The 15,126-nt window shown below is 44.1% G+C and overlaps 1 protein-coding gene across 3 annotated transcripts in view; it reads right to left on the reverse strand.

Annotated features, from left to right (window-relative positions):
- HSPBAP1 (HSPB1 associated protein 1) overlaps window positions 1-15,126 on the reverse strand; it is a 106,974-nt gene that overhangs the window by 61,664 nt on the left and 30,184 nt on the right. For all 3 annotated transcript variants that reach the window (XM_068246211.1, XM_068246212.1, XM_068246213.1), the window contains exon 3: window positions 4,166-4,350. In XM_068246211.1, coding sequence (XP_068102312.1) covers window positions 4,166-4,350 — 185 coding nt within the window. The remainder of the gene's footprint in view (window positions 1-4,165; window positions 4,351-15,126) is intronic.

Consider the following 15,126-nt stretch of genomic DNA (forward strand, 5'->3'; position numbering starts at 1 on the left):
GAGGGGACCTAGAACTTGTAAAAAGGTCTATAAAGGGCAGCTTGGACTTAATTTGGCCATACACACATCCATTTTTTCTGATGGATTTTTAACTGTTTTTATTTTAAATTCTAGCAAAATGCTAGGTGATGGAGATAGCGATTTGTAGACGCAAGCAGGCGATCAGCCTGGGAGTTTGCTGAAGCGGAAAAAAAAATCAGTAGACAAGAACGTCATTGCTCCTTCTGAGTGCAGTAGATAAGCATACCCCGTACAGTGTTTAGAGAACCGCGCATGCGCAGGGGGCTGACGGCACCCGGCATGATGACGCGGCAGATGCGCTTTGGGAGAGCGCACGGGCGACTTGCTAGAAGGTCGCCAGATTACCAGACCAGACAGCGGGAACACGAGGACGCTGGGGCTCTCGCAGGCTACGGGGGGGGGGGGGGGAATGGTAGTGGCAGGAGGAAGCCCCAGGTGAGTGCAAATTCCTATTTTAAGTACGGCTCAGTGTCCCTTTAAGTTGTCCATATTGCAATGGAGTATTTGATTTCTCTTCATACGGTACTTGGAGCCTTATCCTCCCAGCATCGCCAGATACAGGCCACCCCGCCTACCTGTTTGCACATTATTCTGGCAGTTGGACTGACCAACTGCCATTCACTAAGTGCTTTTGAAAATAAAGAAAACCCTGAGAATCTCTTATGAGGAGATGGGCTGGTCTAAAAACTGTCAGTTCTGTCAGATTTCTACTATCTACTGTAAGTGACAGCAACCTAGGAGAAAGATCATTTATAACACATTTTACTCTGGGAGAATTGTACTTCTTATTTATCTGTTTTCATGTCTTTTAAATTTTACAATTTTTCTTGATAGTGGTCCTTTAAGAATTTACCTCCTGCTCCGTGACTTATAATTCACGCCGGAAGAAGGGACTCTGAGGATGTTTTGTACACAAACATGAGCGCTCTTTACTCCAAACACAATATTGTTGCCATGGCGGCAGAAAAATGAAATTTACACATTTTGGAAATTACAGAAATTTGCTGACAGCTGCCATTTGAAATGGAAAGGTCATTTTTAACAACATTTAACATAACAACGGATTGTATAGCGCTGGCAAATGTCACATCATTTCTTTGTGTAAAATGTGGCATTCCCTTTTCATCTCGGCATTCATTGTCCCAAAGACAAAAGATAACTCTCTATTCAATTAACTCTATAAAACTTCCGGTACATCTGTTTGTGCCGGGCGGGTGCCATAATTCCACCAGAGTTTTTATGGCAACACAAAGACATTCCGTTATGGCTGACGGAATTTGATATTGAAAAAAAAAAGCACATTAAACAGGACTTTCCAAACATTAATCAAGGTCGCGCTCATAATCAGCCGCCCGGAACATGCTAATTTGTCCTGGCTGCTAATTGTCAGACGTTTTATTTTCCACGGGAGATAGATAATGCGATCCGCGCACAATGCCAACGCCATCCCAAGAAACCTGGGGAAAAAAATAAGTAAAGATAACGACGGCCGTGTCCGATTTAACCCTGTAAGCCACGTGGCTCCGAGCCATTAACTCCTCCCACGCCGCTGCGCGTTACGACAGCGCACGACATCGGCGAGAGGAATTAGCATGCGTGATGGTGCGCGGCAGGCGGAATAATGGAATCATTACCCCTGCGTGTACCGCCAGAGAAGATAAAACTGCACAATCGCAATCTGCGTGGCGGTACAAATGGCCGATTAATCACGGATAGACCAGAGGCATGGCTGGCCGCCTCGCGTATCCCTGAATGGCGGCAGAATAAGAGAACATCACCCAAACGCGATATCGGGAGACCTCTAGATGACGGCGGACATCTGGACTGAGTGTAACACGCCGCCCGGGCTGTCTTGGCAAAAAAACACAAAGCTGAACGCTTTCAAAAAAATAAAATAAATAAATAATTAGCTGCCAAAAACAGGTACGCTCTCGTTCCAGGGGCTTAACAAATACTTTTAAAAAGCTTTGACATTTAAATTGCGTTGCTGGTCTGTGACTGCACGGAACAGCTGCTGCGAACATTAATCAACTTCTGAGGGAGGAAAGAGCACCCTCTGTGTCACACGAAGGAATGACACCTCTTACTCAATATGCTGCAACACATTTTTAAAGCAGATCTTTAGGATATGATGACTTTCCGACACACCTCCAATCCCAGTCTGGGGCGTACGTATGAATTGGCCGCCAGGAGACTTGGGCGCAGAACACAGCCGGTATATGGTTTATCCTGCTACTACTGCACAAGTTTCTGGCGGCATAAATTCTATTCCCCCCTCAAGGTCACCGTGGATGGTGGGGAATGATATAATTCAGCTTCCAGCTATTGCTGGCGGCCAAATTATAGTGTTTTAAAGTGGTATAAAACCCTGACATAATATTCAATAAAAACATGTTTCCCTACTTTTTATATGCCATACGGTTATCATATTTGCTTTTGTGCATGCGTATTATTATTCATTTAGAAATTACAAGTTCCAAAAAGTACAGTTTTTTGCTTTGAGAGCTGACTGCATTTTATTCATAACTGGTTTATTCATGTTGTACTGAAGGCAGACAAGCTTTCAGTGTCTCTCTGTGTTCAGGAGCTTCTGCACAGTCAGAGAATGTGTCACCTTACTCACTTGATACAATTAAGTAAACACAAGATAACATTATCTACACTTCAGATGAGTCCAGATTTCTCTGCACTGAAATTTCAAGTCCTGTGTTTAACTAATTGAATGCTGTTCTAGTAAAAAAAAATGGTGGTAGTATATAATATGCTGTAAATAATTGTTTAGAGCAAAGAAGAAATATTGGGTTTCATTCCGCTTTAAAGGGATACTTAAGTCAAAATAAAAAAATGATATTTACTCACCTGGGACATGCCTCAGCCCCCTGAAGCTGTATGGTGCCCTCGCAGCCTCGCTCCGATCCTCCTGTCCCCGCCGGTGGCTACTTCCGGGTTCGGCGACAGCCGCCGACAGGCTGGGAAAGCGAGTGATTCTCTGCGTTCCCAGCCGCTATATCCCCCTCTATGCTGCTATAGCGTATATGTTATACGCTATATGTTATACGCTATAGCAGCATAGAGGGGGATATAGCGGCTGGGAACGCGGAGAATCACTCGCATTCCCAGCCTGTCAGCGGCTGTCGCCGAAACCGGACGTAGCCGCCGGCGGGGACAGGAGGATCGGAGCGAGGCTGTGAGGGCACCATACAGCTTCAGGGGGCTGAGGGATGCCCCAGGTGAGTAAAAATAATTTTTTTATTTTGACTAAAGTATCCCTTTAAGAGCAACTTCAGCTCCGTCTTCTGACGGCGCTGAAGTTACTCACAGCCGTAATTCCTATTACGGTCTATGGTGGTGCCGGCTGCGCCCAAATCTCCTGCGCTGTTATTACAGCCCTCGCAGTCTGGGAAATCCTGACATGTATTACAGTTAGGAGAGAAATTGGTGAACACTGAGTAACTATAGTAGTGGATGCCTTTTACTGTGAGGAAAGCATACACGCCCCTTACAAACACAGATAAAGAACTTGCCATAACTACTTCCAGTGTTAGGAGTTTATATATCCATGTAGAGCTCATTCCTAATCAGCTGCAGAATCTCCTTTCCTCCATACCTAGTTCATGACCTCTAGTCCTTTGTACAAATCTAGGTGTAGAAAGCTAATTGGCAAATCTCTTTTTTAAGCTAAATAAGCCCAGCTTGTCCAATCTTTCTTGGTAATTGAGACCTTCCATTCCAACTACTGTAGTGGTGGTAAGGATCGTGCATGATACTGTTGGCCCTGGCCCTCAGCCTACAACCGAGCTTCTGCAGGGCAAGGGAATAGTTAAAAAAAGTCAATAGTTCATATATTTTAGCTCTCGGGACACGGAACAGGCTGTGTCATTGAGCTAACACAATAAAATAAATCTACTTTTTTAAGTTTTTAAACATAACAAAACTTTGGGATATCTAAAAGTCATTTTTAGGACTAGGAGGATGGATACAATTGTTTATCTCATCAGTATATTGTCACTTAAGGTTAAAATAAAACCCAACACTTTAAAAATTAACATTTATCGTGAATGTCAATCAATTTTTTTGTTATTAAAAGCTATTTTTAGTCATTTTAAATATTTGCACCCGGGGGAGAAAACACAAATCTATTTACCTGCAGAATCTGCGGTTCGTCTTCAAACAACAAAGCCAGGTACTTGTAATCAGCATACGCCCAGAACTCCGCCCTGCTGAACGGGCTGAAGGGTCCGCAGTCTTCCGGAGGACCTCCGCTCACCCAGGCTCGGAACTGTCCAATCGTCCCATCTATGTAATCACACTGAGTTTCAAACTGAGGCTCTGCGAGGGGAAGAACAGAAGACTGCGAATGAGTGAGCGCAATAGATCACACAAACCCAAAAATCAATGTCTGATGGTGTTACAGCATTCCCAGTAACGTTATGCAAAACCAGAACTTGTAGGATTTCTTGCAGAGGGTCTTATGCCCGGTACACTCCATGTGTCATTCCAGGCATTCAATAATTTTCAACAGTCGTGTCTGATCTGCATCCAATCGAGAAAGGGATCGATTTTGTGCAGTACCAATCTCAAAATTGATCCAGACAGGTCCTAATCAGACATGTTGGAAATTGTCGAACAACAGGGTTTTTCCTGTCAATATTGCATAGTTTACCAACCTTTAAAATGAACCTGAACTCTTGCACAGGACTGAAGAAAATACATAGAGGAATGCACCCTGTATGTATTTAGAGAGTTTATCCTGTCTAATTCCCTGTCATCTGTCTCTAATCACAAGTTTGTAATTTGATCTCTCCCCTGTGTCACATGACTGCCATGGCAGAGATGACAGATAAGCCCATTTGAAAGCACAGGATGTTAACAATATGTCTGCTCCCATGAATCAGGAAGTAGAAACTGTGCAGATTTAGTTCAGGATTTCTATCAGCTGTAACAAGGAAATGTTTTTCTGTAAAGGTTATTATGCTGTTGCTTATCTTTTAGAGCAGAGAGGAAGTTCCGAGTTCAGGTCCACTTTAAAGGGTATCTAAAGTGAAATAAAAGCGGCCAGCCCCCTGTTGTCCTTCTGTTCCCTCGCCGCCATTCCGCGCTGCTCCGTTCAGCAGCAGTGCCCTTCTGAAAGCTGGTTGAGGGCTACTGCGCATGACCGGGTCCAGCCACAAATTCTCTCGATTCCACTACCTTGGCTGAGAACATTTGGTGCATACACAGTTGCAATTTTTAGGAACATCACAAGATCAGAAGGCTCCCATCCATACGGGGGCGCGATCTGGAGGGGTGTGGCCCGGCGCCGCGCATGCTGCAGTTTTTGGAGGGGCACAGCTGTTGATCTGAGCAGAGAAGAATGACTGCGAGGGGCCAGAAGACCTACAGGGGGCAGGAAGAAGTCCCGGGTAAGTTAAACTTGGCCATTTTTAATTCACTTTATGTTTCCTTTAAAGTGAACCTAAAGTCAATGTAAAAAAATGAGATTTACTCACCTGGGGCTTCCCTCAGCCCCCTGCAGCCGATCGGTGCCCTCGCAGCCCCGCTCCGATGTTCCAGGACGCGCTGGCGAACACTTCCGGTTTGGCCGTCACCGGCCGACAGGCATGGGAACGCGAGATTCTCCGCATTCCCAGCCATAATATCGCCCCCTATGCTGCAATTGGCAGGAGGCCGCAATAGCAGCATAGGGGGCGATATACAGGCTGGGAACGCGAAGAATCACTCGCGTTCCCATGCCTGTCAGCCGGTGACGGCCAAACCGGAAGTGTTCGCCGGCAGGTCCTGGACCATCGGAGCGGAGCTGCGAGGGCACCGATCGGCTGCAGGGGGCTGAGGGAAGCCCCAGGTGAGTAAATCTCATTTTTTTACATTGACTTTAGGTTCACTTTAAAGTCACCTGAAAGCCAGCATTTCTACTTTGTTCTAAAAGATTCCTTAGCTTTAAGGCTGGTTTCACAGTGGGACGTTAAAGTCCCACGTTAAAGCAGCCTGTAACGCAGCCTAACTCACAGCACTGTAAAATCAATGTGCTGTTCACAGTGCCCACGTTGCGTTACATAGTAACGCTGCACGTTTAAACAAAGTGCTGCATGCTGTACGTTATACTGGGCTAAGCCACGTTAGACTGTTTGCACATGCTCAGTAATGTTGGAGGGGGAGGTCTCCCCTCCTCCTCATGGCCAGCCACATGGCTAATTAATATTCACTGCACTGTGGTGACTCGTAGTGGGACTGTAGTGTTGTCCGGATCATGAACGAATCGTTCATTTGAACCGGATCTTTTTTGTGAGTCGATTCATCCGGATCATCACAATGAAAGATTCGGTTCACAATGGATGTCTGTCTGGAAGAAACCGGAACATACAGAATGTCCAGTGCAGGGAAAGTCCTGTCCTGCTAGTCAATTCACCCAGTCTGCTTCCCTAGTAAAATGATTTAAATGATTCGGTTTAAAGATCCAGTTCTTTTCAATGATCCGATTCAAATGATCCGAATCCTTAAAAAGATCCGGACTTCCTATCACTATCCTGGAGCGGCTGCTTTGAGAGCCGCATAACGGCTCAATCTGACGTCCACCTTCAACACCACCATGCGTTGCGTTTGGGGCACGTTATGCGACCATAACGTAGCATCCAACGCAACGTCTTGGTGGGAAAGTAGCCTAAAGCTACTATTAAAGAAAACATAATTGTAGCAGAACATCACTGAAATAAACACAGCACTTTGCTATGCAGCTTCAAATCTGCATCCAGACTGGAGATAACAGTATCTTTGTTTACATTCCAGTGTTGTTACATGGTGTGTAAACACAATGTAACAACTGAAAACAAGCTCTCTGTGAAGCTCTCTGTGCTTCAAGCACACACACAGTTCAGAACAGCTCACTAGAAGATTTTAATATATAATAAAAAGCAGCTGGAATAAAACGCAATATCAGGGTTCAGGGCAAGATCAACTACACTTTGGAAACTTGTAATTTTGTAAACAGACAATAATACTAATGCACAAAAGCAAATATGGTAACAGTATGAGTAATAACAAGTAGGAAAACACATTTTTATTGAATGTTATGTCGGAGTTTCAGACCACTTTAAAGAGAACCAGAGATGAAGCACCCTCATGTATTTTACCTTATAAATCAGTGGGAACATGACAGTAAACACCTAATCTGCTCTTTGTTTCATTGTTCTCTGTTTAATTTGCCTGTTATCACCTCTGATAAGAATCTCGACTGAGCAGTCGGTCTGGCTTTGCTACAGAATGATTATAGCTGAGACTGTGTTCTTTGGTGTCTTTTCAAGTCCAAGCCTGCCCCCTGCTGGCTCTGCTCAGGAATCATTATAGCTGAGTCATTATAGCAAAGCCAGACTCAATGCTCAGTCCGGGATTCTTATCTCAGCTGATAACAGACACTTTTAGCAGTGAGGATGAAACAGAGAGCAGGGTAAATGTTTTCTCTAATGTTCCCACTGATTTCTATGGTAAAATACATGAGGGTGTTTCATCTCTAGTTCACTTTAGGGCTCGTTTCCACTGTAGCGGTGCGGAATCGCCTGGATTCCACCGCAGAAGAAATCGCATGCAGGTGCGTTTTTTTACGCGTTATTTTACGCGATTACGCATGCGATTTCGCATAGGTTAGGCTATGTGCGTTTTTAACCATGTCACTGCCTGTGTTAATTTACATTGGTTCCTATGCGGAATCGCATGCGTAATCGCGTAAAATAACGCGTAAAAAAACGCATGCGATTTCCCTATTAAATACATTAGCGGCGATTCGCATGCATTCCACTAGCAGGCGAATTCGTTGGCTCTTTTGTGCGTTTTTTCACCGCTCATAAAAACGCACCACGCAAACGCTACAGTGGAAACAGGTCCATTCACTTGCATTACATGTGCGAATCTGCATGCGTTGGACGCATGCAGATTCGCGATAGTGGAAACGAGCCCTAAAGGTGCTCACTAACGGTACAATTTTCAGTGAAGAGTCACCCAAGTGGTCAGATAAATGCAATCGGATTGGCAGAAAATAAACCTAATTTATGTCCCAAATCGAAAGCAAACTTTTCTAATGGTAGGTTGTACAACGAAAATTGTCGATCAGAAAAAAAAAATAGTATAGGATGTGATGGATGGAAATACAGATTGATTAGTTGATGGTGAAAGAAATGATGTATTACAACATTTTATTTCTGAACGCAATTATCTGATCGCTTGGGCGATTCTTGCGCTGAAAACGTACTGTAAGCGGGCACCGTAAAGGAACAAACGCCTCCCTCCCTGAAAAAATACTGATATCTGAAGATTCCACTTTAACATGATGAAATGTTAACACCCAGAATCCATTACTGAGCACGCCCAATCAAGCTCAAGACATTTGTAGCCAAATCCTTCTGTCATGCTGCCCCTACCCTCTGGAACACCACACCCAATCAAGACACCTCCAACCCAAAACTTAAAAGCCACCTGTTTAGTCTGGCATTTATGATCAGATAACTTTTTATCCCCCGTAACACATTACAAGCCACAACTATGTACTGATCTGAGACAAGCTTATGCGCTTTGAGTACTAGATCAGGGGAACGGGGCATTAGATCTGAATTGGTGATAAGACTCTGCAGATGTAGCTGCAGTGCTGGCCACAAAGAGTTAATCTCTCAGCAGTAGAGGGAGGAGGTAGTCAGAGTTCGGATGATCTACTTTGTGTTCACAATGAAAGACCTTCTGGTTGCCCCTCCCACCTCCTCCATGACTACTTCCTGTGAGTAATGATGGAATAGGGGAAGCTTTTAAGATGGCTCACATACTGCTGTTCAGCCCGACCAGGAAGCATCTGATATGGCACAGGAAGTAAGGTTCGGTTCCCACTTGCAACAGATTTTACCAGATCCTTAATGGAGCATTAAACTGGATCCACCCAGATACGTCACATAGGCTGCTAGAACATTTTTGCTCTGACGCCGATTGATCATCTGCACACGTCAGGCCACACTGCCACCAACTGGCCGCCTGCTAACTGGGCCGCGCGATCACTTCTAAGCACCGCAATAAGAAGCAGTTTAATTGGCTTTTTCTTGTTGCATTGTGGCGGTTGTCGGTGACGTCGCACCTGAACGGCGGTGGTGGATACGGACCCTGTCTGCACATATAGGCTTGCATCGCCTGTCGACTAACGCAGCATACACCTTGTTTGGAAAAATGCAGCAGGTCGGGACTTTGCGTTGCATTTAACGCAACGTGTACAGCGGATGCGTCAAAAATAGCAAGTGAAAGCCCATATATATTTGTAACAAACATTTTTAAGAGGAACTGTGGGGAAAACTACATAATATATAAAATTGCTTTTTTTTTTTTTTTTTTACAATATTTATTAATAGATGATTTAGTCAGTGTTTGCCCATTGTGAAATCTTTCCTCTCCCAGATTTACATTCTGACATTTATCACTGGTGGTGAGATCTTTAGTCCTGCCAGGTAACCTGTACAGAATGTTTGTTACTGAGAGTTCTATGCACAGAGGGAGATGCTGCTTGCTTGGCAGCTGGAAAAAGCTGTTATTTCCCACATTGCAATGAGGTTCTCAGACAGGGAACTGTCAGAACCATGGTGCTGACATCACACTGGGAGGGATTTCACCACAATATCAGCCATACAGCGCCCCCTGATGATCCATTTGTGAAAAGGAATAGATTTCTCATGGGAGAGGGGGTATCAGCTACTGATTGGGATGACGTTCAATCTTGGAAGTTCCTCTTTAAAAGGGTTTCTACACAAAGCAGAATTTTTTTTTTATTTTTTTTTTTACATTTATTTTTCTAGAGAATGGAAGAATCAGAATTTTATTGCTGTCTGAGTCCCTACTGGGGAATTTCACCCCTACTTCTCTCCCAGCTGTCCCAAAGGACAAAATATGGAGGAAGTTTCTTTAAAGCGGACCTAAACTCTTGCACAGGACAGAAGGAAATCACAGAGAAATGCACCCTGTATGTATTTAGAGAGTTTAGCCTGTCTAACCCCCCTCATCTGTGACTAATCACCAGTGTAATTTGATCCCTCAGCTGTATCTGCTGCCTACCACAGCTGAGACCTCATTGGTAAGCACAGGATATTAACAATACTTCTGCTTTTATGAAAGCAGGAAGTAGACACACTACAGGATTATTGCAGGATTTGTAACAGCTGTAACAAAGAAATGTTTTTCTGTAAATGTTATTGTGCTGTTGCTTATCTTTTAGAGCAGAGAGAAAGTTCTGAGTTCAGGTCTGCTTGAACAGGGAGACACAACAGTAATAACAACAATAATAAACCTGACAATGCTTTCAACCCCTCCCGACCTGAAATAGCGTTTGTATAGAATTTATTCCTGGCGTCGCGATTAATGCAGGGCGGGCGCTGCGCCCCCCCCCCCCCTCTTCTGTATCCACAGAGTCTTTTGTGATGGAAGTTTAGAGAAAGCAATAAAGTCAGCGGCAGCTGCGTTTCAGGACATTTACGCCTTTTATTCCGCCGGCATTTACAAACAAAAGATTACATTGTGTACACACAGATCTTTTTTGTTCGCAACAGACTTAAAACAACCGAAAAACAAAATGTCACTTCAATAAAAGGCAGAAAGAAAGCGTTTCGGCGCGGAGGGAGGCGGCGGTGTCTGTGATCTGCGCTGAACTCTGCCAGCGTTGTTATTCCGTGCGGGATTCCGCTCCTGAACGCTGGAGAGGCTAATTGTGTTTGGAGGGGAGATGTGGCGGAGTCTCTTCAGAGCTCGTGGAATTCGGAGGCACTTTGAGCGCAGAACAAAGGCAGACGCCTCGCAGGAGGAGCTGTCAGGTCTGCGCCGCGACCCGACATGATCAGAGCGGCAGGTCCCGCCGCCGTCGCTGCGAGAGGTGGGCTCATCCGGCTTGTACCCCCGCGGCAAGGCGCGCGCCGGGAACCTCATGTCAGGACGAGCGAGCGGGGCGAGCGGATTAAAGGCGTTCTTCAAAGCCTGAGGAGGAGTGAAGAGAAACTCAGACTACAAACACTTCTCACTCGATAAATGCTCTCTGCGCCGATCCACGCAACCGCCGGAACTCGGCTGCCCCAAGACGCCACACGCGGGCCACGCACAACACCTCACCTGCTCACCTCCGATTAGCCAAAGGGCAGAGACCGCTGAGCGAGGGCGCCGCTCTGCAGATTTTCCCACGGCAAAATCGATTTTCAGTCAGGGAAAAAAAATAATAAAAGAACCAGAGATGTGAAAGAAACTGAAAAGAATTGTAGCTGGGGAAAAAATAAAAAAAATGAGAGTTAAGTTTTCATGGACACATTAAAGCGCGTTATCCGTGGGCATTTCAGTGCAAATCAGTTAAATTGGGCGCAACGCTACATTGGCGCCAATTCATCAAGCATTACCGCATTCGGTAATGCAGAAAACAGCTGACTGTACCGAACACTTAGAACTCTTTTCCACTGCACAACTGAATCGCACATCGCTAGTGATTTTTAAATCGCTAGCGTTGCTACTTTATCATAGAAATCATGAGAAGTATTCTCCACTATAGTGATTCGTTTTGCAAATTGCAATCGCTTTCTGGAGCGATATTGAGAGAGATATGCAATACAAGTGAAAAATCTCAATCGCATAACCCAGTGAATGAATCAATGGCATTTGTGATTGCGATTGCTAGTGGAGAAGGGCCCTTAGGAAAATTCATAAAAGCTGTTACCACATGACAAGCTGAAATTACCCAGCAGTGAGGTAAATTACAGACTTGTGCAGTAATTACCTCAACACATGTCAGCAAATGTCAGTAATTGTCAATTCATGAAGGTTACAGAATGCGGTAAAACACATTAACATGTTCGATCATTATCGGCAGATCTACTCTGTGGAAATCAGTGCAGGACTCACAGGAGCAGAGACGATTACCTTTGACTGACAGGAGCAGAAGCCAATAGAAACAGCCCCTGTCTCCTGCAAGACTGGATGATGCATTTTGATAGGACCCCCAGCCTTCTCCAGTGGGTCCAGCTTTTCAACCCCCCTGGCAGAGAAATCCCAAACAAAAGAGGCTTTCCCTGCCTCCCTTTGGCACTTTAACCCCTTAGATTCCTGTTTGAAGATGTGGAGGAGGTAGTGGGGAAATCACCTAAGCATGGCATGTGTAATGTCTCCTGGAAGTTCTTCTAAGCTGTGGCAATTAAATAAAATTTTAATAAAGACTGAAGAATGGAGACTAATAGACAGATTTAGAGCAAGTATAACAAAACATGTACATCTAAAGGGATGTCAGGATGCCTCTTACTATTGTAATGCTGTCTATGCTCGGAGAAAAGCATGTAGACAACTCACACTCTTCTGCTGTTACCGACAATGAGCTTTGGTAAATTACCTGTGTAAAAATAGACGCTAGGCGCCATTCCTTTCTCTCTCTCTCTTTAGGGAGAGGCACCTAATGTCTATTTGGCTCATTTATTAGGCACTTGAATTGGCCTGATGAAGTGGGTTTGACCCATGAAACTCGTTGCCTGTGCTTTATTAAAATGTCTTTGTCACATGAGACTGCTCGTATTGAGGTAAGCCACCTCACTCCTTCATTTTTTGAATTTTATTGTGGTTTTTAACCACTTTCTCCTCCTGGATGTAGAGCTACGTCCAGGAGGCCATGTGCGCTCCCGCGGCAATCCCGGCCCCGGATCGTTAGCCCAGGAATCAATGAATCGGGCCATGGTGCCCGATCACTGATTCCTCTCCCCCGCAGAAAAAGCGACAGCTTCTCTCGGAAGCCTTGCTTTTTCTGCCTCCTACGTCCCCCTAAGCGTACATGTTACGCTTAGAGTGACGTCATGTAAACAAACCTAAGGTTGCCCTCTTGTGGCCAAAAAGTAAAACTACATCTACATAAAAAAAAAAAAATAAACATATATTTTTATTAAAAAAATTACTATTTACATCCCACCCTCCCAAAAATACCCAAATAAAATGTTTTATAATAAAAAAAAAAACAACAACATTACAATAAAAAAAAAACACATAAATATTTACCTAAGGGTCAAAACTTTTTAAATATCTATGTAAAGCTGAAATATTTCAATTTTTTTTTTATTATAAGCTTGTAAATATTGATGGATGCAAAACGGAAAAAACGCACTTTTATTTACAAATAAAATATTGTCGCCATACATTGTGATAGGGACATAATTTAAACGGTGTATTAACCAGGACAAATGGGCAAATACAATACGTGAGTTTTAATCATGGAGGCATGTATTATTTTAAAACTATAATGGCCAAAAACTGAGAAATAATGATTTTTTTCAGTTTTTTTCTTATTCTTACTGTTAAAATGCATTTACAGTAAGGTAGCTCTTAGCAAAATGTACCCCCCAAAGAAAGCCTAATTGGTGGTGGAAAAAACAAGATGTAGATCAGTTCATTGTGATAAGTAGTGATAAAGTTATAGGCTAATGAATGGGAGGTGAACATTGCTCGGATGCATAAAGGGAAAACGACTGAAGGCTGAAGTGGTTAACATAGGTTTATTTGCATCTGGGCACCTCTTTATCCCTCTTATGGTTCGATTAAGGGACTTTCACTCTTCAGATACGATTGTAAAATCCAACATTCTGATCAACAGAATTCTGTATTCGAATCGACCATAGAATCGTTTAACGTGGATTTTCTCCACATACTGTGGGGTGTTCTATACAATTTGATTGTACAAATCTGATAGAATGATCGCATCTGAGCAAAATATTGTACCATTAAAGCGGACTTGAACTCTGCTCCAAAGATAAGCAACAGCATAATAACCTTTAAAGAAAAAACATTTCTGTTACAGCTGATACAAATCCTGAAATAAATCTGCAGTGTGTCTGCTTCCTGCTTTCACAGGAGCAGACATAGGGTTAACATCCTGCCCGAGGCAGCCTGCTGACACAGCTGAGGGGTCAAATTACAGTGGTGATTAGTCACAGATGAGGGGGAATTAGACAGGCTAAACTCTCTAAATACATACAGGGTGCGTTTCTTTCTGTTTTCCTTCTGTCCTGTGCAAGAGTTCAGGCCCGCTTTAATGGAAACCTTCACTCAGGAGATTCATGTGTATAAGGGACAAGAAAAAACTGAACCTGAGAAAATCTGTTTGGGACGCAGGTCCCAGGAATTGATGATCAATCAGTTTCTTGGCTGAACATCAATAGAGAAGGACATTTTTTCCCCTCGTCCGGCGCTTTGGGACGGCAGAGACATGAGGCTCAGTCGAGGGTCGCGGGACTTTATCACTGTGCTGAGTAATACAGAGCTGGCAGCAGCGGCGTTCCAATCAATACTTTCTGCTGAAATCCGATGAAATATCGAGTGCTGCAGCTGACAGTCGATAGCAGGGATGTCAGTCAGTCACCTGGTGAGATTTAATGCAGCCGGCTTTACTGCACTATTATTTATTTATTTATATACTAGAAAAAATATGATGATAAAATGGGAACAACTGACTGTTGTTGGGAAGATGATCAGCGGAACGATGGCGAAGCTGCCGTCTCTCCCGCCGTTCAGCGCTGTCTGCGCGCGGCAATGTTACTGCACTGTCCTGAATACACCCTGTGACTTTTTAGGCCTGGAACCCACTAGCAGCCACTTTCTAAGGCCCCATTCACACTAGAGCGTTTTGCCGCGATTTCAGCAAAACGCTCAAATGCTGGCGCTTTTTAAAAGTGCTAGCATAATGAAACCCTATGGGCCCGTTCTTACTTGGGCGATTTGCGCTATTTGCCCAAAAACGGGCAAAACCGCCAAACGAAAACGCGTAGCCTGCACCATTTTCAGGCGATCGCATTTCAGTGCTATAGAAGAGCAAAACGCGATCGCGCTAAAACCGCCGCAGTGAAATCGCGGAAAAATCACTCCTGCAAAACGCCGGTAAAAAATCTCAGGCGTTTTGCGTTTCTAAGTGTGAATGGGGCCGAAGTGCTAGTGATTTGTTTTGCTCATGCAATGCTATGGGGGGATTTCTATAAAATCACATCACTCAAGTGAGATCACACCCATAGCATTACATTAGCAAGAGCTTCTCACCCCCTTCACTCTCTCTCTACACACAACCCGTTCTTTCCTTCTGTCTCTCCC

This window comes from Hyperolius riggenbachi, chromosome 7, assembly GCF_040937935.1.
Source record: "Hyperolius riggenbachi isolate aHypRig1 chromosome 7, aHypRig1.pri, whole genome shotgun sequence".
In the NCBI taxonomy this organism is placed as follows: domain Eukaryota; kingdom Metazoa; phylum Chordata; class Amphibia; order Anura; family Hyperoliidae; genus Hyperolius; species Hyperolius riggenbachi.